General features: G+C 35.6%; 5 protein-coding genes and 1 pseudogene across 12 annotated transcripts in view; 4 read left to right on the forward strand and 2 right to left on the reverse strand.

The window, feature by feature from the left end:
- The window catches only part of LOC142545217 (transmembrane 9 superfamily member 9-like), a 97,191-nt gene extending 95,703 nt beyond the window's left edge, over positions 1-1,488 (forward strand). For both annotated transcript variants that reach the window (XM_075652259.1, XM_075652258.1), the window contains one exon: positions 66-1,488. In XM_075652259.1, coding sequence (XP_075508374.1) covers positions 66-1,223 — 1,158 coding nt within the window. In that variant the 3' untranslated portion in view covers positions 1,224-1,488. The remainder of the gene's footprint in view (positions 1-65) is intronic.
- Positions 1,489-6,327: 4,839 nt separating this feature from the next.
- Positions 6,328-8,715, forward strand: LOC142545223 (uncharacterized). Of its 4 annotated transcripts, none has more exons than XM_075652267.1 (6): positions 6,328-6,917; positions 7,205-7,275; positions 7,378-7,558; positions 7,647-7,728; positions 8,431-8,477; positions 8,578-8,715. In XM_075652267.1, the coding sequence occupies exons 1-5, from the start codon at positions 6,798-6,800 to the stop codon at positions 8,460-8,462; spliced, it is 486 nt and encodes a 161-aa protein (XP_075508382.1). In that variant the 5' UTR covers positions 6,328-6,797; the 3' UTR covers positions 8,463-8,477; positions 8,578-8,715. The 4 variants fall into 4 exon arrangements, with proteins under 4 accessions (XP_075508382.1, XP_075508381.1, XP_075508380.1 ...); XM_075652266.1 differs by having other exon boundaries at positions 8,575-8,714; XM_075652265.1 differs by lacking the exon at positions 8,578-8,715 and having other exon boundaries at positions 8,431-8,565.
- Positions 8,716-10,484: 1,769 nt separating this feature from the next.
- LOC142545220 (putative phospholipid hydroperoxide glutathione peroxidase) lies at positions 10,485-12,469 on the forward strand. The gene is made up of 6 exons (XM_075652262.1): positions 10,485-10,844; positions 11,235-11,311; positions 11,463-11,524; positions 11,627-11,745; positions 11,829-11,996; positions 12,276-12,469. Exons 1-6 carry the CDS (start codon positions 10,581-10,583, stop codon positions 12,306-12,308), a joined length of 723 nt encoding a protein of 240 aa, XP_075508377.1. The 5' UTR covers positions 10,485-10,580; the 3' UTR covers positions 12,309-12,469.
- A 723-nt stretch (positions 12,470-13,192) lies between these two features.
- Positions 13,193-15,609, forward strand: LOC142545226 (enhancer of rudimentary homolog). Of its 2 annotated transcripts, XM_075652274.1 has the most exons (4): positions 13,193-13,327; positions 14,327-14,420; positions 14,908-15,028; positions 15,468-15,609. In XM_075652274.1, exons 1-4 carry the CDS (start codon positions 13,325-13,327, stop codon positions 15,556-15,558), a joined length of 309 nt encoding a protein of 102 aa, XP_075508389.1. In that variant the 5' UTR covers positions 13,193-13,324; the 3' UTR covers positions 15,559-15,609. The 2 variants fall into 2 exon arrangements, with proteins under 2 accessions (XP_075508389.1, XP_075508388.1); XM_075652273.1 differs by lacking the exon at positions 13,193-13,327 and having other exon boundaries at positions 14,321-14,420.
- A 233-nt stretch (positions 15,610-15,842) lies between these two features.
- Positions 15,843-19,363, reverse strand: LOC142545225 (putative folate-biopterin transporter 2). 3 transcript variants are annotated; one of them, XM_075652270.1, is made up of 5 exons: positions 18,633-19,363; positions 17,445-17,704; positions 17,252-17,347; positions 17,009-17,179; positions 15,843-16,683 (listed from the first exon to the last, which is right to left on the reverse strand). In XM_075652270.1, the coding sequence occupies exons 1-5, from the start codon at positions 18,997-18,999 to the stop codon at positions 16,084-16,086; spliced, it is 1,494 nt and encodes a 497-aa protein (XP_075508385.1). In that variant the 5' UTR covers positions 19,000-19,363; the 3' UTR covers positions 15,843-16,083. The 3 variants fall into 3 exon arrangements, with proteins under 3 accessions (XP_075508385.1, XP_075508387.1, XP_075508386.1); XM_075652272.1 differs by having other exon boundaries at positions 18,665-18,822; XM_075652271.1 differs by having other exon boundaries at positions 17,445-17,717; positions 18,633-18,766.
- Positions 19,364-20,766: 1,403 nt separating this feature from the next.
- Positions 20,767-24,037, reverse strand: LOC142545227 (ubiquitin C-terminal hydrolase 22-like; annotated as a pseudogene).
- Positions 24,038-24,303: the final 266 nt, after the last annotated feature.

A 24,303-nucleotide genomic window follows, 5' to 3' on the forward strand; every position in this document is an offset into this window, starting at 1 on the left:
GCTTTATCTGATTAAATATTTGCGAGGTTGACGGTTGACGTTTTGTGATACGAACTGTATTTCAGGAGAGTGAGGTAAAATGGGCATCAAGATGGGACACTTATCTTCTAATGACCGATGATCAAATCCATTGGTTCTCCATAGTAAACTCTCTGATGATTGTTCTCTTCCTTTCGGGCATGGTAGCGATGATAATGCTAAGAACCCTTTATCGTGACATTTCCAAGTACAACGAACTTGAGACGCAGGAAGAGGCTCAGGAAGAAACTGGATGGAAATTAGTCCATTCGGACGTGTTCCGGCCTCCAATCAACTCGGACTTGCTCTCTGTGTATGTTGGAACCGGTGTACAATTCTTGGGAATGATCCTCATTACGACAATCTTTGCCGTCCTAGGATTCCTATCCCCTTCGAACCGGGGTGGACTCATGACTGCCATGTTATTGCTTTGGGTTTTCATGGGAATTTTTGCTGGTTACGCCGCTGCACGTCTCTACAAAATGTTCAAAGGCACGGAATGGAAGAAGATCGCCCTCAGAACTGCTTTTTTCTTCCCCGCTGCTGTGTTTGCGGTCTTCTTTGTGCTAAATGCGCTCATCTGGGGCCAGAAGTCTTCCGGGGCTGTGCCGTTCGGGACAATGTTTGCCCTGGTCTTCCTATGGTTTGGAATCTCAGTTCCGCTCGTGTTTGTGGGCAGCTACGTAGGGTTCAAGAAACCGGTAATAGAGGATCCTGTAAAAACGAACAAGATCCCGAGACAGATTCCTGAACAGACGTGGTACATGAACCCCATCTTCTCAATATTGATCGGAGGAATCCTTCCATTTGGAGCTGTTTTCATCGAGCTTTTCTTCATACTAACTTCAATCTGGATGAACCAGTACTACTACATCTTCGGTTTCCTCTTCATCGTCTTCATCATCCTCCTCATCACCTGCGCCGAGATAACCATTGTGCTCTGCTACTTCCAGTTGTGCAGTGAAGATTACCTCTGGTGGTGGAGGTCATACCTGACATCCGGATCCTCAGCATTATACCTCTTCCTCTACGCCACGTTTTACTTCTTCACCAAGCTGGAAATAACAAAGCCAGTCTCAGGCGCTTTGTACTTCGGCTACATGTTGATTGCTTCTTACGCGTTCTTTGTGCTCACGGGCACCATCGGCTTCTACTCGTGCTTCTGGTTCACAAGGCTGATTTATTCTTCCGTCAAGATCGATTGAGCCACGCACAAGTAGCGCGGTTTCATAGGCATAAAGATGGGCACCAAGAACGTGTGAATTTTGGGGAGAGAGCCTGGGGAAATCTTGGAGAAAAGTAAATTTTTTGTATTAATTTGTCTTTTTGGACTTATTGTTTCATCTATGTAGCAACTAGCGAGAAACTGACGGAAAATTTGCCTCAAACTCGGAAAGTTTCTCTAAGAATGAATCAAATGTAGGATTAAATTTGAATTTCTAGTTATAAATTGCTAAGTTTTTCATAATACACCAGCATACTTTTTCAAAAACATGAACGTAGCACATATAATTCTTGAATTAATGTTTCTTACGCAGCATGAGAATTCACGTACAATAAATATCAAAATATTATTTTACTGCATTACATCCTATAAATTCGACAATTGGAAAGTCGAACAAAGAAAATAATACAATAACGCCGGTACACATTCCTATTTGCGTGGCCGAGTTTCATCGGCAGGGACCCTCTGCGAGGACTGGTCTTCATGTTGTCTTCGGGAGTTCCAGTACCAGAGACCTCCGACCACAGCGAGGGCGGCTGCAGCCATGGCGTAAGGGCTGTAAGGCATGTTCCGGCGGTACGCTGACCCGGCTTTCTTCACATCATCGGAGTTCATCCTGTGATGGATTACTGTTTCTTCCAAGTGGAAGGGCGTATATATCACGAGGTGGTTGCCACGTTCGGCTTGTACAGCTGCATGGAAGCCACACGTATCCATTTTCATGGCGGTTCCACACACGTGTTGTTGCTTAACTCACATCCGTTTTATTTACTTTTCATTCTTCTTTTTTTTAATTCTTTCATTTTAAGAGCATGTAGCTAGTATGAAAGGAATCCTTGTGTCAAATTTAAAACGATACATGGAAAATTGTATGTTAGGTCGTGTAAATTTTTTTTTTTTTTAAGATTTTGGAAATCTGTTTTATCGAATTTTATTTTTACAGAGTAGGTCTCTTGTGAGACGGTCTCACGAATCTTTATCTGTGAGACGGGTCAACCCTACCAATATTCACAATAAAAAGTAATACTCTTAGCATAAAATGTAATAATTTTTTATGGATGACTCAAATATGAGATCCGTCTCACAAAATACGACACGTGAGACCGTCTCACATAAATTTTTGTAATTTTTATAATGTATATTTTCATTTTGGCAATTTTACTTTTTTTTAAGTGCATATGTATCGCCAGCATCACAGATGTATCACATCAACACCTTGTCGAAAAATAAATAAAATTGTCAAGAAAATAAAAATAACGGATTAGAAATGATTTTTGATATTATAAAAGATCAAAATCACATCACAAAAAGGCAAACTTAGAAGACATATTGTAGGTCGACTACGATTTAATTGAAACTAGTGATTTTTGGTATGCGTTGCGTGCTTATACAGATTTTTTTATAATTAATTTGATTAATATAATTTATATTCAGATATAAGTAATATCATAATTGACCGATCATACTACAATTTGAAACTATTACAAAATACAATTTGATTGGATTATATGTAAATAAAGATAATATCATAATTGTGAACATTAATCAGTGACTAAACTGTAATTTTTAAATAATGAATTTTAAAAACCAAAAAAAAAAAAAAAAAAAAAAAAAACCAACAGATGCCATGAAATCAATTCTTTTGGGTCTATTGCCCAAGCTTAAAAAATAGTAAGAGATAACTCAAAGATCATGAGCAACAATAGAGCTCCAATTGACTCAAGTTTGATCTGAAACAAAAATCCTTTGATATTATAAAATTAAGCACAAAATAATTACTATACGTCATTTAAAATTTAAGCTCATAATAAAAAATGATCACACGAGTTTTAATACTCATGAGAATATTTAGATAAAGAACACATTTCTCCCAAGTCAAAAAGTAAGTGCAAAACTTGAAAGGGAAGAAAAATATCTCACACACTTTCAATGAAATATCAAAACTAGTAATATCATGCAATTCAACAATTCATATAGATTCCAAAACATGTTAACGTGTATATATTAATCCACAAAATCCCATTTACATTCAAGAGATGAGATAAATGTATACAAGATATGATCATGCAATATATGATGATTTTGTTAATGTCAGTTTTGGAAAATCTTCGAAGCAAAAGTTATTCTTCCCATCAATTAAGTAAAAATAACATATACCATAGTAAAAAAAAATAAAAAAATAAACGAGTCCAGATGCGATCGGGAACTATAAAACATTTCAATTGATCCAAACTCATTTTAACATGACTCACACCTGACCCAAACAAATTGAGTTCGGATCGCTATCCATTCTATTCATGTCCGTTCTCATCCCTAATTCACATGTAGCCGCCCCTGTGTTGGCAAACTTATCTCTCGATATTTGTTCCTAGGGATACAAATAAACTAGATCGCATGAAAGCTACCTATAACTTGATTCGGTGAAAAACTCGTTCGAGATTATTTGTTAAATTTATCGACCTGAGATCGACCTTAAGGATTTTCAGCTTGCGAGTCTGCGAGCTCGAGCTCGACTAGTTTGCTAGATTTTGAGTATACCATAATAACTTGTGTTATCTCACATAGAAATTTGAGTGTAAGAGAACTGACTGCAATAGTATAAACCGATAAGCTTATCTTCTTACATTTTCATATCTTAGTCGATATTTTGACTAAGAATGCGCAACGAGCTCGAAACGAGCATGTTTAACAAAATCGAATATGAGCGTGTTTAACGAGCTCGAAAATTAGCCCGCTTAACGAACGGAACGCGAGCTAGATTCGTTAAACATAATAAACGAGCTAGTAACGAGTCATGCTCGAATATTCGCGAGCTTAATAATTTTAAAACGAGTCGTGCTCTAGTCTTATGATAAAAACTCGAGCTTTTATACTGTAAGGACCGTGTATCGTATTATCGTAAATCTCATATGATTATCGATAATTCAGGAATTTGATATGTGATTATACATTTGATGTATATTATGACAATGAAATTGAGAAAATGGATATTGAATATGAGTTGACGTTGTAAGAGTTCGATTAGAGAAGTCGGACGCCAATATTTGTACAGAAGATGTGGCGCCCGGGCGGTAGAAAGTGACCGCCCGAGCGCCAAGGTAGTAATTTTGAGTATTCGGGCAGAAGACATCGCGCCCGAGCGGTAGTTTGCGACCGCCCGAGCGCGATGCAAGTGATAATCGGACAGAACATGCCGCGCCCGAGCGGTAGTTTTTAACCGCCCGAGCGCGATGCATTTGAAACTCGGGGGCAGAACTTCTCGCGCCCAAGGATAAGAATGATTTTGCTATTCGATTTCTTCATTGTATCTTTTCATAACTTCGAAGGAACGAGAGATTTCGATTTTCTTTCTTCCAAATCGACTTCAAAACGCTGTCTAAACGCGAAACAAATTATATATTTGTGATCTTCGCGTCGAGGGCTTCTGACTGAGGTAATTTTCTTCTAGTTCCAGTTGCTCTAAATATCAAAGTGCTGGAATAGCATGTATTTGAAGTTGAATTTCCTATATGTAGTAGAATAACCGACAAGAAACTTATATTCGAAGTCGGAATTGAATTATGATATGATTTTAATTTGATATGAATTTTTGAAGTTTTAAATGATATTTGAAACTCATATTAATGATTTTGGAGTATGTTATTGATTGAAATGAGTATGTAATTGATGTAGATAAAGTGTAATATCAATATCTTCAGGCTACATCAACTGGAAACGAAGAATTGAGGTATGTTGCGACCGAGTAACATACGACATGTATCTGTATTATATGATATATGTCGGATTGATTTGATTGATTGGAATGAGATTATGTGTCTATATGCCTTATTTGTCGATTGATGTGGCATACATGACATTGAGATTGAGATATCGGTATATAAAATAAATGTTTTGTTAATACACATCATTTTATGCATACATCGATACATGACATGCACGTTGAGCTATGATCTTTGGATACCCTGATATGATTTGACTGGATTCCGGGGTTTGTGAACACAATCGCTATGCCGGTATTATATGACCCGTAAAGCATAGACAATTGTGGCCCCATATGATTGGATATGAGATTTGGGATTTGATGGCGCTTTGCCGACGCTATTATACGAGTATCCCATATTGGCCGGTGTGCCAGCTCGAGCATTGATTTGATAGCGATTCGATTGATTCTGACATGTGCTCAGTGGATGGGCATTTGACCTGATACCTCCACGACATACATGCATTGCATACCATATATCATTGTTTAGATACTTGTGGTATATATGATTGGTTGTTCCATACGGAGCTTTGCTCACCCCCAAGGGGGGCTGTTGTTGTCTTTGTGTGTGGACAATGGCAGGTACTCCAGGATATCAGGAGACCGGAGAGGGTACTTCTGGAGGGAGCCACAGCTTAGGCTGGGGTTTTATGTTTATGTCTTGTTCCCAGTATATATGTATATGTATCTATATACCGGGGCATGTCCCGAGGATATGAGTTGTTTGTATGTGATTGGTTTTGATTACGTGTGGGCATGTTTTATGATTTGAGATTAAATACTATTTTCAGTATTTAAGTTATAGAAGAGATATTTTGGGCTCATTGTAAAGAAATTGTAAACTCGTTTTCCGCTGTAATTAGTTAACCCTAATCAGATTGCATTGTAATAACGATTAGGAGCTAAGGGCCCCATATATACATCTTAAATGAACCGAATTCGAACATAATACTGTTCGGCTCAACTTATTTACATCCTACTTGTTCCTAAAAAAACCAAGAACGATAGATAATTCTTTAAACAATTTTTGTGTGGAGTAACTTCTTAAAGTTTGTCTTTGTCGGATCTCAAATTATTTCCTATTTTCTGGAACTTCATTAAATTTCATGGGTGTTAAAATCAAATATTTTATCTATCTCAGATATTGGAGAACCGAAAATTTTATTTTCTAGATTTTTCTGCAATAATTATCGTATAATTATCATTGCTTTTGTCTGTTTGATTAAGTTAAACAAATTAATATACATTTTCCTTTTCATTTTATTATTTGTTATTTTATTTCCAGCATCAACCGTATCAAGGATCCTACCCGAACTTTGCAGACAATAGTAAGCCTGTAGCCATGGATCTTCTGCACCATATCCTATGCCCACCCTAAAGTACCTCTCTCCCGCCAAACCCAAATCTTCTCACACCCAATCTCTATCTTCAATGTCGTCGCTGGACCAATGATTTATATAATACACCCAAAATATTAAAGGAAACTCATTAAACAAAATTAATACTCTTATTATTATTATGGAAAACGTATCAAGAGAAGGGGAGAAATGGTACAAAAGAAGATGTATTCTAGCGTCCTTCAGCCACACAAACAGACCCTTACGTTGCTTGCCATTTGTGTCGCTTTGTTTAGGGGTTCTTGTTTTGGTTTATCACATTCAGAGATTCAAGAATAAACAAGAATACGAGTGTTCTGTTTGGAATTCTTTAACCTTCTGCTAGTTCAGGATTGTTTTTCCCCCTTCTTTCTGTTGAATTTTTGATTTTTTTGGGTAATTTCGATGCGTTGAGCGGATGATGAAGAGGGATTTTTCTGTGTCTGCTGGTGTTGACCAATCTCTTGGTGTTGATGATGGAGCCATGGCTAAAGTGAAGTATCAAACACTTGTGGGGGAGTTCTTGGAACTGCAAAAGGTCCAATATTTATAGTTTTGTTATGTTTTTGTTTCCCAATTGATGGTGTAATAACATAATCTGTTGTGTAATTGGTTGCTTCTTGGCTTGTGCTTTTCTTCAACAATAATTTGTATTCAAAATATTTACTGTTCTGTGCATATTAAAATGGACTGAATTGAATGCTTAAAGTCTTTGATTGAAATCTGCGTACTCATTAATCCCCTTTTGTATCATATCCATTGTTAGTAAATATGCAAGTTAGTCAGCTCAATTTAAACAATGGAGTAATGTGAATTCTTGATTAGGATTTTGTGTCAAGAAAGCGGAAATTGCATGCTGCAAAGCAAAAGAGAGATACAATTTTGGCTGAAGTTCGGTATGTTCCTTGTTTAGGATTACTCCAATCTTATTCCATAGAAAAGAGTAGAATTTTACTCTTTATGTAATCATGAGTTCGTGATTTAGTCTTGAATTTCAGATTTTTGAGGCGAAGACGCGATGATTTGTTGCAAAATGAAGCTTTCAACACGGAAAAAGATCCTGTCCATCTTTCAAATTCAGACTTAAAATCGAAAGCATTGAAGGGTGAATTAAGTTTCGATGGTCCTGAAGCCATGCCAGAAAATTCTAATCGTTTTCCCCTCTCAGATTCACATAATGTAATTCAACCATTAATTTACATCAAGTTATCATTTTTCTTGGTGTTAAAATGTTGTTGCATTATCTCAGTTTTCTAATGTATTGCAGGGAGACACAGATCAGGGAGTACGAGACAATGAAGTCCTTGACCTTAAGCCAATGGATGGCACAATTCACCCAAAAACAGCAGGCAAGAGGAAAATATCTTGCCTGATCAAGTCACGTTAAATTTCTTAGTTGTCGTGGCACTGCACAGACGAGATATTCCACAAGTCATGTATATTCGGAATGCATAGCTTTATGTTTCTTAGTTGTTCCTTCCAATTGTTTTTCGCCAAACTTTTAGTAAAGTCGAAAAATGTTATAGTTTGGTTAATATACATGAAAGTTTCTTGAAATAAAGTATGAGTCGTCTGTATGATTTCCCATTGCAGAATTTGAAATTGGCCTCTTTATGTTCATTCAACATATTCGTTGATCATATCTGGTTGAAGATGTGTGTATATTGATAAAATTCATCAGAGATCTGCTACACGGTTTTACTGGTTTTGTGGATCACTGATAAAGATTAATACATGAACTGAATCAAGTCCTTGTGGGTTAATACTTTTTTTCCTTGAATTCTTGGTTATGTGAAGTAATAATGAAAATCATATTATTTATAAGTACATCACTAGCATATTTAGATTTGGATTTAAGGAACCAACAAGCTCTTACTTATAATTCACAAATTTGTTTGCTTGAGCTTAATACTTTCGTTCAACTAAATGAATACTTTGAGCCGGATTCATGGCCTACATATTTCATTTTTCAAAATTTCGAGCTATTTTAAGTGTTTTTAGATTGAAAGATAACCAAAGAAGCAAACCAAATTGTCATTTAATTTTGTCAGCTCCAGCAAAATTATGTACATTTACTCGGTAAAGTTTCTCAAGCACGGTAAGCCATGATGCAGTCATTTGCTCTCACTTTGATTCATTCAGCTTTCACCATATATATTCAACTCTTCTGAAGTAGCTGAACTTATCATTTGCAGCAGATGTGCTAGGCTGGGCCGTCTTCTTAAATTGGATTAGAATCATGGTCATGTATGTTGTCGCAGCACTTGCCTCGTCTCGTGCCTACGGTTTCACACATCCCAGAAAGTTCACCTTTCCTGCAAAGTCGTTCGTGAGCTCAGACAGGACCGGTGCTAAACATATATGTGGTCTCATTGCATTATGAGTGTGAACTAATTAAAGTGAAATGGCTTCTTGAACAACAGATTAAATTGACTACTGCAATAAACATGATAATACAATATTAACAAGAAAGTAGAAAGTCATTTCTCCCTTAATTAATTAAGACCTGAATATCTTCATTTTGTAGCTTAAATGAATTATTTTATCAAATGGAAAACAGTAATATCTTTGTGATTTTGGTAATCTATTTTGTTAAATTTCGTTCTTTGTTTTATATCTTTTCATTTTTTGATAGTTTTAGTAATTTTTCATTGAGAGCATTAATATGACATAGTACACATTATCGGCATGTCAGCATTACCGTACATGTTGTCGACATGTCAGTGCCACGTTGTTGTCATGTCTCAGAAAAAATGACTAAAATTACCAAAAAAAAAAAAAGATTAAAACTGAAATTTGACAACATAGATGGTCAAAACTCTAAGTGATAAATAAATAAGATAATTAAAAATGCAATTTTCCCTTATTAAATTATCAAGTCAATTTATTCAATTTTAAAAAGTTGGAGCAAACATTAATTGTATAGCTCAATATATGTTTGGGATGTGAAAATAATAAATACAAGGAAACAAATAGTAAATGCAATTAATTTAATGATACACGTTCAGTCAGAGCAATTGTATGAGAAACATTCATGACATGGATATGAATATATATTGAACAATTTTCTTTCATTATTGTAATTATGGTGGTGGTTATTATTATTATGGTGTTCTTCTCACAAGGAAGAAATACATCAACCTTCTCACACAAAGCTTTGAATACATTGCCTCTCTCGACACCACCATCAGAAACGGGCACGCTCCCATATTCATGCATGTGGTACGTACAGTCTAAGCATAAAGGATTAAAGAGTAATACACTATTCGAACACGGAACAAGAAACAGAAAGATGTGTGAGTACGACTCGTTAAGTCTCAAGGGCGAAGGAATAAGATCGATGATCAATGATACAACTTACAAGCTTTCTCGTAGCTTTCGAGCGTCCTTTAAACCAGGAGTTTGTTCAATTATTGAAGCTTCAATGTCAAGGAGACATGGCACATGTTGTGGTGATGCCTCGTATTACTATAAAAATGTTGGATCTATTCGTTGACGATCTTCTACCAAGACAAAAGGTCTGGTATGGCAGTGGGAAGATTGAGCCTCCTTGCCTCGCTGAGGATATCGGGGTTCTTAACCGTGCTTGTTCAGTTCATGGAAAAGGAATTTAATGCATTAATCTGATACGATATGGATTTGTCCTATAATCATAATACTTCAAATAATCAATCTTTTCAGGAAAGTAAAAGATTAAACCTATCCTTGTGATTTAGTTTACAGCTAGCATCGTACGTAAATTTAAATAACAATTAAATTTGAAATTATTGACACTTCAATGCCTTATAAATTACTACAAATCCCACAATTTGCATTTAAATGCTTCATAGAGGAAAAAAAGGAGAACGAAAAACGAAAGAAATATATGTATATCTATTTATAGATTTAAATTAATATTCTGGCCTGTAATTTTTTTTCTTCTGTTTTTATTTATTTTTAAAATTACAATTTATTTTATTATTTTGAATTATAATTTAATCTTTTTTTATATTTTACAATTATGGTATTTTTTCGATTTAATATACATAAAATTAATTATAAAACGCAAGACGGGTGCCCGTGGACCAGTATAGTTTATCTTGTCCCCACCTCGGAAATCGATCCACGCTTGCACTCGGTTATCTATTAAACAGCTCTTTCTCCATTCTTCCACAGAGCGTGCAAACTTCAATACCCTGAGCGCGACACTTGCTACCTAACAATGGCTTCCATGACCGTCTCTTCTGTTCTGCCTGTCCGTAGTTTAGGCCCGGCCAAACGACAGTCAAGATCAAAAATTTCTTACATGGCGTTTCTTGATTCTTCCCATGAAACAAGCCTTGGTTCATCAAAATCTGCTTTCTTGCGAGACGGGTTCTCGAGTTTGTCCTCAAATATATCTGGGCTTCCCTTAAAGTCTCGATATTTTTCAGCTGTTTTTGCAAGAGCCGCCACGGAGAAGACTATACACGACTTTACTGTCAAGGTAACCCTTTTTACTTATTCACTCGCATGGTCTGTATTTTATGTTCTCGATTAAGTCGCCATTAACTGGCATTTATAAAAAATTAGCAATACCAGCCACTCAAAAATTCTGCATGTTTCCAACTTCATTTCTAAAATGGCTTTATGAAACCAAAAGAGAAGGTTACCTATCGTTGTTATTTGGGCTCAATTTCTATCACTGTCAATTTCTTCATGGTGGTAACGATGTTCTTTTCCCCTTCGTTACTCTTTTGAGATGTTGATGCCTCTTCATACTTGTGCAGCACTTATATCCAATTCTCTTGTTCTTGATTCCGAGTGATTGATGGTTAAGCTCAGTTACTTGGATTATTACTTAATAGCCCTGTCTTGTTTTTCTCATCGAAAACAGGATATTGATGGGAATGATGTTGAACTCAGCAAATTCAAAGGAAAGGTTCTTTTAATAGTGAATGTTGCTTCAAAATGGTATTTCAACCACCATATACTCTATAGAGTTCCATATTTTTTGTGTTACTTATTCTGTTTGAATCTTCTAACATTGTTTCTCTGATTAAGATTTATATATGTTTGTACAAGTGCGTCCTGAACTAATTTTTGTTAATGGATTTGGATTCAGCGGATTGACATCCTCGAACTACCCGGAGCTGTCTAATGTCTACGATAAATACAAAACTCAAGGTTAGGTTTGGCTTAACTCTACCTAATAAGCCATTTGGCCCAACTAGTTTGGTGATGACTGTATTAATTGAAATAGATGACAACAAAATTCGTAAAATGTAGGATTTGAAATACTAGCCTTCCCTTGTAATCAGTTCGGGGGCCAAGAACCGGGATCAAACGCAGAAATTAAGCAGTTTGCTTGCACAAGATATAAAGCAGAGTTTCCCATTTTTGATAAGGTTCTTAGTATTGGGTTTTTTACTCTTGCACCTTTTGAATTCAAAAAAAGTATACGCCAGTAACTTGTTTTCATTTAGAACAGATTGATGTGAATGGACCAAATACTGCTCCGGTTTACGAATTTCTGAAGAAAAATGCTGGAGGATTATTTGGTGATTTGATTAAATGGAACTTCGAGAAATTCTTGGTGGACAAAAATGGTGTAGTTGTCCAACGATATGCGCCAACGACTTCTCCTTATCAAATAGAGGTAAATAAATTCTTGCTTTGGTTCTATAATAAAACAAGTGACAGACCGTGCCGGAACACCGTAACTGCTCCATTCTCTGAGCACCTTAGTTATAGAGTTGCAAGTTAGAAGAAATCTCATGTATTACCTTTCTGGAAACATAAACATCATCCCTAAACTCCATTAAATCACATTGTCAATCAAATTCCTACTCCTGCCGTGTCGAGTTATTTTCTCCGGAGCTTTTGAATGACGGTGTCGCATTCGCTAAATTTTGTTCATATTTACCATTTGTTGCAGAAGGATATACAGAAGGCACTCGCAGCTGCATAAATGACTCCAGATGTATGTTATCCAGTACTATAAAGAAGGAGAAATAGAACTCGAGATGAGGAAGATTATGCAGCTCTAAAAATACATGTGATGTATAGACTAAAATCTTGTTTCAACAACTTTGAAGTATTTTGGCACGCCTGCATCAAATGTTTGTTTTCTTCTTTCGATTTTTTTTTTATGCAACGTGCTTGAGAGATTTTCTAGCTACAATAAATGATGGTATATAGCTATGACTGATATATTGATTTCTTCTACATAGAGGGAATCAATGAAATACAGTTGAAACAAGAAAAGAAAAGGAAAATTAACTTGACCCTTCAATCTTACAATATGTGTGTTCTCCATTGGTTTTCCAGTGGTAAAAATTAATAATTTAGAACAATATAACCGAGTTACCAAGCCAAGTGACCGGTCTGGATCGAGTTTTTGGTGCATTGATTTATTATAATCACGCTACGTTAAAATAATTTGAGGTAAATTTGATTGAATAATTTGAAACGAAATGACTTCAATTTCATAATCTAAAGTTGTTTTTTTTTTTTTTTGGGTTTTATAACTTAAAACCGAAATTATTATGTTTTTTTGCCACTCAAAACCGAATCGACTATTTAAATCGTATTTTTAAAACAATATTTTGTTTATATTTAGATTATTAGTAATTGAATATAATTTTAATTATTCAAATTTAAATTATTGTATTTCTATTTATATATATACTTTTATGAAATTTTTACAACTAATTATAATTTTACTAAAAATAATTAATAATATAAATAATTATAAAAATTTAATTAAATGATTATTTTACAATTTTAGAATGACACCAATGAATCAATTGAATATGTTTCTAAATAATATAAATGAAACTATGATACTAGAAAATTGAACCAAAACTTAAAGAAAAAAACTTGTTATCAAATTAGACATTTCAAAAACCCGAAAAAGCGACCATAATTATGTGACCTTAAAATCCCCATTATTTCGCTCGCCTCTGAATTGTTCGTTTCATCGAAATGGTAAAGCTTTCCATCTCTATTTCTCCATCTGCGCCTCTGTGGAATTTAATTTTATTGATGACCTAATTTTTCGCTTTTCTTTTGATTCTATTTGTTAGGGCAACTTCTTGTGTTTTGGTTTTATATACTTGTGCAGCTAATTCGTCTAATTACTGTTAATATTTCAGTTTATTGAATCATTAAGTTAAAGTTTGTGCCTGTGTTCATATGTCTGTTGTATTTTGTTTTTAATTCGGGTTTGTGTTTGATCGAATATAGCTTATTATGGGTAGATACAGGTTGAATCCGTTAATTCAGTCTTTTTATTTTATTCATTTATGACTTATGTAAATGCTGATCTAGTGTATACTGTACGTGAAAGAGAGAATCTTTGTTGAGCTTTCCTCTTACTGTTTTGCAATTTTTATTAGAAGAGCACAAGAAAGTGCCACGGATGATTTTTTTGTTGTCGAGTCTTTTTAACAATAGATTCTTAATCCTTCGAATGATCATTTCTGGTGAATGTTATTCTTGATACTGGAAATGCGGGCTCGTTTATGATATCGAATTGCTGGATGACCATGACCACTCGTGATGAAAGAACATTCTTGTTTCATGATCTTGTGCTGCCAGCCCTATCATGAAACTCTTAATCTCCACTCTGAACTTCAATACTCCCTCTTAATCTTATCCACCTTAACATATATTTTCGTTTCTCTTGTTTTACATTTCGATCATCTGTTTCAGTAATCTTATTAGTTTGTGAAATGCGAGTTCATCGTGTGTACAATTAACCTGAGGAAGCATACTGGAGCCAAGGAATTATCTCATTTTGAGTCATAATTCTTTTTGTTGAAGATTCTTTGTCGTAGAAATTGTTTTCTATCTATTTTAACTTCATTCTATCCAAGGTTCATAGCGTTTTTCCATGCTCAACTTAATTGCGATAATGGCTTCAAATAGTTTATGAATTAGTGATAGCTCAGTTCTTTGATGTTCCCACCTGCAAAACATATGCAGTCGAACAGGCATACTATTATTCTCATGCAAACATCTCAGCATAGAGCAACTCGGACTTTCATGGATTATGACTCCATCAGTCAAGCAATGGATGGTATGTACTAAATTATGTTCTATTAAATGAGATTTTTACACGACACTTACCTCTCGTATAAGTACAAAAATGATAACATGCTAGGGAAACAAGTGTAAGTACATTAAATAATGGAGAAATGAATGCAAAACCCTTTATTATATATAAGATTCTAATTGTTACACTTATTTGGAGTATTGTAAGCTCCGAAAAGATTTCATTATGAGATATCATGTGTTGGTTAAGTCGCGTAATAAATATTGAAAGGTGTAGAGAAGAAACTTAATTTTCCATTTTATGTGTTGAGTCATTATATATTTTTGTTACTTTGTCACTTTCAAATCACTTGTTTTATTTGTCATGTTTGCCTTTTTGAACCTTCCGTGTCTAGGCTATCCTAGACTTTGGTTTTCATATTGCCATCAATAAGATTGTGTTCACTGTACAGGGTTTGGATGATGTTTACATTATCATCGTAAAGTGTTTGGGTCTCATGACGTTTCTGCAGGGATATGTGGACTATATGAAAGAAAACTCAAGGAACTGTATCCAGCCACAAGAAACATAACTTATGACATTTCAGATCTTTACAATTTCATTGACGGGCTTGCTGATCTGAGTGCATTAATGTAAATCTCTCTCTCTCTCTCTCTCTCTCTCTCTCTCTCTCTCTCTCTCTCTCTCTCTCACACACACACTCACACACACACACACTCTCTTGTGCAAAGAGAAGACCAACCCAATCTGGCCATCATGGACATGAACTGATGAAAGTGCGTGGAAATGAATGAATATTTTAATTTCTTGAATACGGAATTGCATATGGCAAACCAATTTGTTCTGTTGAACTTATAATTATCAGCCTACCATCTGATGGCTTCAAACCCCAAGTTGTACCTCATGCAGTCCTACCGTTACCCTATAAAATGCCGGCTAATACGTTCCTGCTCTTTACTCTTTTAGTTGCAATCTTCTACTGTTGAACTACGACCTCATTCTGAACTGCCTTTTAGAGGCTGTTGCCATGGTCAAAGTAACTTAAACAATTCCCTGTTATTTTTTTTGCAGCTATGATCACTCAGTGCAGGCATACCTACCTTATGATCGGCAGTGGATAAAGCAGAGGACATTACAGCACTTAAAGAAGTTGGCTCAATGAAGTCTTAAGTTGTGCAGATAATTTCTTACTGCATATTGTAGTTAAAAGCTTAATCCGCTGAGTTGGTCAGTCGGATTATAGTATCCAAATCCTATCCCTACACTAATATACCAAACTTTGTGCCATCGTTACAAAACTTCTTCTTTGTACGATCTGTGATGTTGTATTACAGTACAAGTGCTTTCAAGCTTCTTGTCCTGCGTATGGTGTGAAATTTATCCTGTCGTTTTAAGCAATACAGTATGGCATCGTCTCACAGACAATTCAGCTGTCTTATGCACAGATTGTTGATTCAAAACGTGGATTGTAAACCTTTTAAAAAAATATCCAAATACATATTTGTTCTTGTTACGCCTTTGTTCCTCGAACTAATCGCTCACTCTAACAAAATTACCATATCGGTATGAAAGTACGTAACGAGCATAGTATTAGCAAGATTCATGCCCCACCAATCCATAATGAACAAATCTTGCCTGCTAAAGAATGAAACAACGCAGTATCTTCTGTGTCTCTTTCCCAGTAAATCTATCTGCCATCCACGCTCTTAACCAGGGCTACAAGTTCAACATCATCTAATTCTTCAACACCTGAATCCTCGTTCGAATCCAGAACTTCATCTGTAAATATAGTAGAGTTGGGATCAGCTCTTGGCACCAGAAACAGCAGAAACAATGGGGTGATCCTGAGTAAGTTCCTTATCAAAATCGCAATCCAAAACTTGTCAAATTCAGTCCTTGTTACATTAAAAACATGAAGTAACACGCCACCCAACCACGAAGCAGTGAGAAGCCCAGCATTGTCAATCGACATAAGCAATGCGAAGAAAGTGCCTTCGATTCCTGGAGGGCAGAGCTTTGCACTTAAAACAAGTAGCGGCATCCATTTAAGCCTTCCAATCAATTGAGACACACTTGCATCAATCACTACGAACAAAAAATCTGGTAATCCAAACTTTAAGTTCCATCTAAGAACCAGCACCAGATCGAGCATTCCAGAGAGACAAGAAAGAATCTGAGCCCAGAAGAGTAGATCACGGAAGGGATAGTCTTTTAGTCTGTATTGATATAGTATAGCCCCTAAAAGGGATCCTACCGACCCGATTGCCATTATGTATCCAATGAGTTCCTGCGTGCAGAGGATAGCAAGTGTCAGCACGCAAGTTGTTTGCTGAATAGGGGCGGATTCATAAAGTTAGTCAAGTATGGGGAAACTAATATTGTGGTGTAGGGCTGTTGTGTGCTACTTTACAACAGTGCCGTAAACGATTGGTCCTACTAACGACTACATCTGCTCTCGTTTTACGAAAATAGTTCACCATAGTTACTAAAAGAGGCCATTGCTTTTACTTAAAAATCAATTGACGCTTATCCATCAAAATGTGACCAGCATTAGAGATCTAGAGATGATTCCTTTAGGATCGATGACAACAAAGAATTGTGAAAAGATGTACCTTGGAAAATGATGGACCGGCCTTTGAATCTGTGGCCCAATAGAACATCCCCTCGGAGATATTAAGACTTAACGAAAAGGATAGATACATGTATAAACATGGCCGCCACACGTCAGGAAGTTTTAACGTCTTCCACATAGCTTTACCAGCATTAATAAAATTCTGGTTGATCTGATGACATGACTTAAATTTAGAGCTCCATCATTTTGTAAGAAAAAAGCCACAATAAGAGGATGAGAATACCTGTTCGTATTCAAAAAAGGATGTTTGAGGCTCGTTGAGCAAGACACCAACTAACAAAACAAGCCCGGCAGGTATCATCAACAAGCCAAACACTCCCTTTTTATTTTGACAATTAAAGGGTAAAACAATCACTTTAATTGTAATCCCTAAACCGAAATACAAGATTTTCTCGAGAATGATGCCTAAAGCTTACCTGAGGCCCAATTAAGTGGACAAAGATACCGCTAATGGAGAATCCCACAAGAGAGCCAATCGAAGAGCTGAAGGAGCATAAGCTTTGCATATCTGCTGCTAGGGAAGGATGAGTACCGCTATTCTGTGCAACGCATGCATCGACAGTTACATCTGCAATCGCAACACTGGCACTTGCAGCTGTCAAAAACAGCAATGCCAGTACTATGTGCAGCTCATTGTGCAGTGATAAGAAGAGCATGGCAACAACACCCAGGAAACCTGGCAAAAAAATCTATAGAATCACTTGTACGTTGGTATCATATTGACACCAGCTTTTATATTCAAGAAGTTGGAAGAATAGCTGTCTGCTACAAATGTCTGGAAAAATTCAAGATCACAGGGAAACAAAGTTGTAAGGATATATCTTTCCGACAAATATAATCAAGCCAACAATAAATGTGGTGGCATCAACTTTAGTTTTCACATTTGACATTGCAAAGTTTTGAATATTCAAAATGTGTATCCAAGATATTTATCTTCATGATTCAAAGTCTTATCAATCTTGACAGTAATGAAATATTTCGATCCAAGGATCTATTTCTTCTGGTGCAAGCTCCTGAACACTTCTAGAAAACTTGAGGGCTTTTGAAACAAGCATCTTATAATCTGTATGCATGCAGAAATTTTCCATATTTTTCATACTTCTTAAGCAATTATTTATTTTTTCCACTTCTTATTCTTTATATCTTATGAGAAAAAATATAATCCCATCAAGAATATAGAAAAACAAACTGTTGACCTTCCAGGTCATAATTTCTTATTTCATTATCCAATTTCCGAAATTTCTAGTTATATCCCTCTGACATGTTGTAATCACCAATATCACTCAAATAGGTAAGCCTTAGAAGCCTACGTATCAATTCAAATGGCAGTAAAGTGAAAAAATTCATACCAGTTCTCGCAGAATAGCATCAGACATGTTGAGTTCAAACATAGTTTAGTTACAACTTTTTACCTAAACAGAGTCTACTTTATAGCAGAAACAGACAGAATCACGCTTTGCAATCAAGATCACGATAATATCAAACGATATATGGCAAATTGGATCTAACTCCATCTTATGTAAACAGTAAGGGACAAACAAACAAGGTAAATAAGCTACAAGAAAATCAAACTCAACAAATCCAAAGACATCGGACATGTTTACCAGCAAAGACAAAATAAGATCTCCGATGATACCCCAAAATAGGAACGACGTCAGTAAGAAGACCCCACAGAGGTTTGATAATCCAGGGAATGGAAGTGATTCCAGAATAAACCTGAGCTTCAGAAGGCTGCACTTTCTGAATATCCTTCATGTAATACTCAGTCCCCACCCTTGCTAAAGATCCACCAAAACCTTGGCTGATTCCATATACAACCATTACCCCAAACACAAAACTCCAGTGCAATTCTTTTGCAAGCATGTTGAACCAAGAAACTGGTGTAGAAACACAGCTCAAGATCCTGTTTTTCGGCTGCTCGTTCTCTTGCACTTCTTCATTATGGGTAAGGAGTCTCGGTTCCTCCCCCATGATTTTGCGATCTATTTCTCCAATGCTTTCAAGAAACGAACAAGAACCCAGTTCAAAACCCAGCTGCTCTTGGACACATTTGCGAAGTTTGTGTTAAAAAGTCAACTTTTCTGCCAAAAACGGATCTTGATTCTTTTTTTTATCAATTCAACATCAAAAGGGCCGAAATCTCAAATAAGCTTAGCTGGGAAGCCAATATCTCAACTGCTCGAGTCTTGACAATCTCCGGGCAAGTGATTTCTTATCCTTCCAACAATCAATGAATATTAATGTAAAAAAAATACCTGAGGATGAGGAACTTCAAATGTCGAAGATTGCTTAGGTGAGACAATACGTCATGAAAATAATAAAAGAATTCAAATATGGACACATTTGGATTAGAGTATGAAGTAATCTTATGCTAAAACAATAACAAAATATCCATAATATATATTGGTTTATTTAGAACCACCGATTACTCAAAAAGACGTGTCATTGACATCTCAGGTTAAAAAAAAAAAGTGAAGACAACCGTAATAATAAGCAAATAGTAAGAATAACTCTTTTGAGAGACGGTATCATAAATCTTTATCTGTGATATGAGTCAATCCTACCAATATTCACAATAAAAAGTAATACTCTTAATATAAAAGTAATATTTTTTCATAAATGACCCAAATAAGAGATCCGTCTAAAAAAATACGACATGTGACACCGTCTCACACAAATTTTTGCCAATAATAATTATGATTTAGTTACAATTAAATTGTAGTTACTTATCATTAAAAAAATCATCTTAAAACACTCAATTTATTCTCATTTCGTAAATACTAAATCCTATTTTCTTTTATATTTTCAAATTCAAATTGAATTTGTTAAGAATTTATTTTCCTTTGATGATATATTGAGCTAATAATTATAGCACACAAAAATTCTTACGAGATCGTCTCATTAATTAATTTTATGAGACAAATATCTAATATGATTTAATTCATGAAAAATTATTATTTTTAATAACAAAAGTATTATTTTACTTTGTAAACATGATTCGGAACCCATCTAATAGATATAGATTCATGAGACCATCTCACATTATATTGTATTTCAATATTTTACATTTTGTTAAATAAATAATTTTTTTGAATGATTAAATAAATAATTTAATGCACTTGTACAAAATATAATTTTGTTGGCTGATTGATGTTAAGTAAATTATCTCTTCTTAAAATTTTATTTCTCATTGATGTTAAAAATAGTTATGATATTATACAAAACATAGACAACTTCTGATTTAGAAAGATTATTTGTATGATCCAAAATTAATTAATCAAATTCTCGGAAATATTTAATTGCACGTCACCGTTACTCACTTACTCTTTTGATCAAAGTTGGTCATATTTCTTATTTAGAAGTAACGCTATCATAGAAATCCATACCAAATTATGGACGTGTATTAAAAATAAGTGAATTTTAGATTAGAAATATTTTCATATTATGTGGTTTATATTACATCTTAAAATTGTGGCTGCAACATAAACCAAAATAAAAATTTTAAAATTTTCAAACTTCGAAACGAGCTCAGACTCAGGGAAAAAAAAATCAAGTTCTGAATTTTCAGTAGCAATTTGTATACCTACCTAATCCCATGTGTTCTCGCTTCATATTCCAGCAAAACTATCCTCCTTACTGGATAAACTAATTCCTAGTTAAAAACGATCAAGTGTTTCACCATATACTGCAGTATTGCTTAAAGAAATTAAAATGGAATTAACATCTATAATGTATTAATAATCTCAATCCAAATATCCAAAAGTAAAATAAACAAAGCCAAATTTTCAGTAAATTTATGACTATGGTTTCCCCAAGAATTGAAAAAGGAATATTTTGGTTGCCATTTCACAATCAAGAAACAACCCTGTTCCAAGTCAAACAAATATCAGCGCCTGGAAAATAATTTACTCTCAACTGCAATGACAACTGAATTTAGCCGCAAGAATCATTAAAAGATACTGCCGATGGAGGGCAGTGATCTTGGAAATGCACCTTGTGGAACGGCCATTCAAAGCTTTGCCTCCTGGAACGAAGCTGCGGGTGCTTGTGCCATCAACAAAAATCATTCAAAGCATATGCCATTACGAGAGATTTCTTTGATGAATACCTCGCCTAGCAACAGCCAGCAATAGGAAACAAAGGGTCAGTCAGTGGCGACAGGGGTTGGCAGCTCAGATCCTCGCTACCTTTTTTGTCAGGGTCCGTGCACTTAGTTAATATTTAATTACCAAACAACAAGTATTAATTGGTGTAAACAGCGAAAACGAGTTTAAAACGTTCATTTGGATCTACAGAAATTTCGGCATAATTAACAGGTGCTCCAGCTACTACTAAAGTGCAAATGGTTCGATTCAGTCCTTGAATAAAATGTGATAGCTTGTTCCTCATGTTGCTAGTAGTGATCGGAACAAGCTATCACATTTTATGCAAGGACTGAATCGAACCATTTGCACTTTAGTAGTAGCTGGAGCGCCTGTTAATTATGCCGAAATTTCAGTAGACCCAAATGAACGTTTTAAACTCGTTTTCGCTGTTTAAACCAATTAATACTTGTTGTTTGGTAATTATATATTAACTAAGTGCACGGGCCCTGACATTTGTGTTAGTAGAAAATCAAGTGGCATTGTGAAGCTTTAACGGTCCCTTCATCCACCTCTGTTATCCAAGCATCATCACATTTATACCACTGATTTTTCAGACGTAAATAAGCTATGAAATGGCCAGATTCCAACATCCCTGAATGAGTAACAACAGCAAAAATCTCAAACTCAGTAGAGATGTCGGACTCATCGCCCTCAAAAGGAAAGATTCTATTGCCAAATCTTTGTTTGACGACAGAAGATGATAGATATGGCTTCATATCAAAGGAGAAAGGGAAGTGCAAATGGTGGTCAATTTTGCTTGATGTTTTCTGAATATGAGAGTGGGTAAATCGCTTAATATGCAAGCACAAAACCAGTGGGAGCTTTTTTATGGACATTTGCTTCATTGCATCCTGGTTTTCGTTAAAATTTTCACAGAACAGTTTCTGGTCTGATCCCAACTTCTCCAGTCTTGTAAAAAGGTCCAAGCATCCGGCGAGAGTGGACGACACAGTGGTCTTGTTTGGCTTGCCTGGCTTACTAGCGAGATCGGTTGCATAAGAGGTGCTCACGTTCAACTCCAGAGATATGTCCACACATGGATCATAAGTTGAGGATGTAAAGCCACAGGATGTACAAGTGACATCGGACCTCAATATCCCAGAGAAAACCCGATGAGCTATTCACTGGCAATCCACATTTTCTGGGCAAACACAGGAATTATTTCCAATCAAATAAGCATAATAAATGGGGACAAAACATTGCATTTGTAATTGCATAAAGCCATGGTGGCTTAAATACAATCCCTCTATACTTTTACAAACCACTCATGAATCCCTGTGTATGTGTGTATTTGTGGTCTGTGTGCGTCTTGCCGCTCATAGCAAGCTTGGTTTTCTGAGTGCTGCCACCAGCTACAAGTGAAGAAAATTTCCACTCCAATCAATTACAGAAAACAATCTTTAAGCACAAGCATCATTCATTATAAGAAAGGACATGAAAGTATATTACAGTGCGCTGCTCGAAATTAAACTTGCTCAGATATCAATCTGTCAGAGATGTAAATAAAATATGATTTAACGGACCATTCATCAAAAGCAATTCTTATTAATGCATGTAGCATCTTTCAGAATCCTTACAGGAGAATACAAATAACAGGTGTATGTAGCAAGAAACGCATTGAATCAAAATGATTTGCACACTCAAAAAGAGACAGTTCACATGGTTCTACACCATAGTCAATAGAATCATGACTGGACAACAACCAAGAATCTTACAATGTAAGACATAAATCAATGACAATGACAAACCTATAAAGAAACTTAGCCGGACTGAAAGGAGTCCGATCACCCGAAAAAGCAGCACAAAAAATGGCATCAATATCACCAGGCAGGCACAATTGGTTCACTGAACTTCTTTTGCAGCTCTGGCTGTTATGCCTATCATTGAGAAAGTAATTCCTCAATGGCGGCGCGTGAAGCAATGCCTGCAACACCGAATTCATAAAACATGTATTTCCAAGGTTATCCAGACATCGCAATCCCAATGGGAAACAAGATTTGGAGCTCTGTTTTCTCTTCGACACCAATCTTTTCACACTTTTTAAATCCAAATCAGCCACCAAATCCAATCTTTTCCTTTTACTCAACCTCAAATCAACACTCTCCACAACATCATTTTGACTTCTTGCAAACCTCATCATCTGTTTAATCACCACAGCCTTATCAAATTCAGGATCGTACACCTGATCACAGCACACAAAACAATAGAGTTCATCCCTTTCCAACTCCACAGCAACCTCATGGCCACCATTAGATTCACTATGCAAAAGGGCATGATTTAATTCAGGATCTACACAGCATGTCATTGAGGAACAGATCAAACACATAAAGAATCTTCCATGACAAGCAGAGCGAACTTTACATTTGGGCACCTCTGATTTGGATTTATCCATCAGTGTTCTGCCACACGTGGTAAACTTGAATAAATCTTGTACCAAACTATAGTTCCTTGAGCCATATTTCAGCTTGTAATCCACCAGGTGTTGGCATGGCTTAGGGGTAGTGTAAGAAGAATTTCTTGCTGACATGCCCATAAAAAAGATTGAATCTTTTTAGCAACTAAAATAATCTTATGAACAATATTTACTTCAAGAAAATCAATATGATAACGAGTGATCAAGAAAGATTGTTTCCACAATGAATGGTAAAGTGGATCAAAACCAACGTTTTAAAAAATCGGGTCGATCTTATAAGATGTTGCGAGACAAACGTAATTTAGAAAGTCATATGAAGGGAGATTAATTTAAAAAAATATATCGATCGGTAAAAGGTAACAGCCCCAAAACGAGGAGGAAGAAGATGGTGGAGGCGCTTTTTTCCCTCGGCAGGGACCGACCCGTGGTTTAGGTTGTGGGGCGGAATACTCCCCCCTAGGATTTGGTGGACAGATCGCAACCGTTCGTTTAATTAATTTACATTAAATGTTTACGTTTCTGATTTATTGGACAATCATCGATTCTAGAATTGGCTTGACTGACCAATCGATGAGACCAAGACTCGAGAGTCTATTTTATCTGGTTTTATATATAATATAATTGTTTCCATTAATTTATAGTATTATAATTTTAGTATTTTAAAAAAATAAATTTATTTTATATTTAGAAAAAATTATGTTTTTGAGAAATAATATT

Source organism: Primulina tabacum, chromosome 5 (assembly GCF_025594145.1).
Source record: "Primulina tabacum isolate GXHZ01 chromosome 5, ASM2559414v2, whole genome shotgun sequence".
NCBI classification, from domain to species: domain Eukaryota; kingdom Viridiplantae; phylum Streptophyta; class Magnoliopsida; order Lamiales; family Gesneriaceae; genus Primulina; species Primulina tabacum.

Excerpts from the sequence above, each read along its gene's own strand:
- LOC142545223 (XM_075652264.1), top strand. The coding sequence starts at position 6,798 with ATGATGAAGAGGGATTTTTCTGTGTCTGCTGGTGTTGACCAATCTCTT. Across the intron at positions 6,918-7,204 it reads AGTTCTTGGAACTGCAAAAG|GATTTTGTGTCAAGAAAGCG; the intron begins GTCCAATATTTA and ends ATTCTTGATTAG. Across the intron at positions 7,559-7,646 it reads CCCTCTCAGATTCACATAAT|GGAGACACAGATCAGGGAGT; the intron begins GTAATTCAACCA and ends AATGTATTGCAG.
- LOC142545220 (XM_075652262.1), top strand. The coding sequence starts at position 10,581 with ATGGCTTCCATGACCGTCTCTTCTGTTCTGCCTGTCCGTAGTTTAGGC. Across the intron at positions 11,746-11,828 it reads AGTTTCCCATTTTTGATAAG|ATTGATGTGAATGGACCAAA; the intron begins GTTCTTAGTATT and ends CATTTAGAACAG. Across the intron at positions 11,997-12,275 it reads CTTCTCCTTATCAAATAGAG|AAGGATATACAGAAGGCACT; the intron begins GTAAATAAATTC and ends CATTTGTTGCAG.
- LOC142545226 (XM_075652273.1), top strand. The coding sequence starts at position 14,321 with ATGCAGTCGAACAGGCATACTATTATTCTCATGCAAACATCTCAGCAT. Across the intron at positions 14,421-14,907 it reads CATCAGTCAAGCAATGGATG|GGATATGTGGACTATATGAA; the intron begins GTATGTACTAAA and ends ACGTTTCTGCAG. Across the intron at positions 15,029-15,467 it reads GCTGATCTGAGTGCATTAAT|CTATGATCACTCAGTGCAGG; the intron begins GTAAATCTCTCT and ends TTTTTTTTGCAG.
- LOC142545225 (XM_075652270.1), bottom strand. The coding sequence starts at position 18,999 with ATGGGGGAGGAACCGAGACTCCTTACCCATAATGAAGAAGTGCAAGAG. Across the intron at positions 17,348-17,444 it reads TCCACTTAATTGGGCCTCAG|GGAGTGTTTGGCTTGTTGAT; the intron begins GTAAGCTTTAGG and ends CAAAATAAAAAG. Across the intron at positions 16,684-17,008 it reads CCGGTCCATCATTTTCCAAG|GAACTCATTGGATACATAAT; the intron begins GTACATCTTTTC and ends CTCTGCACGCAG.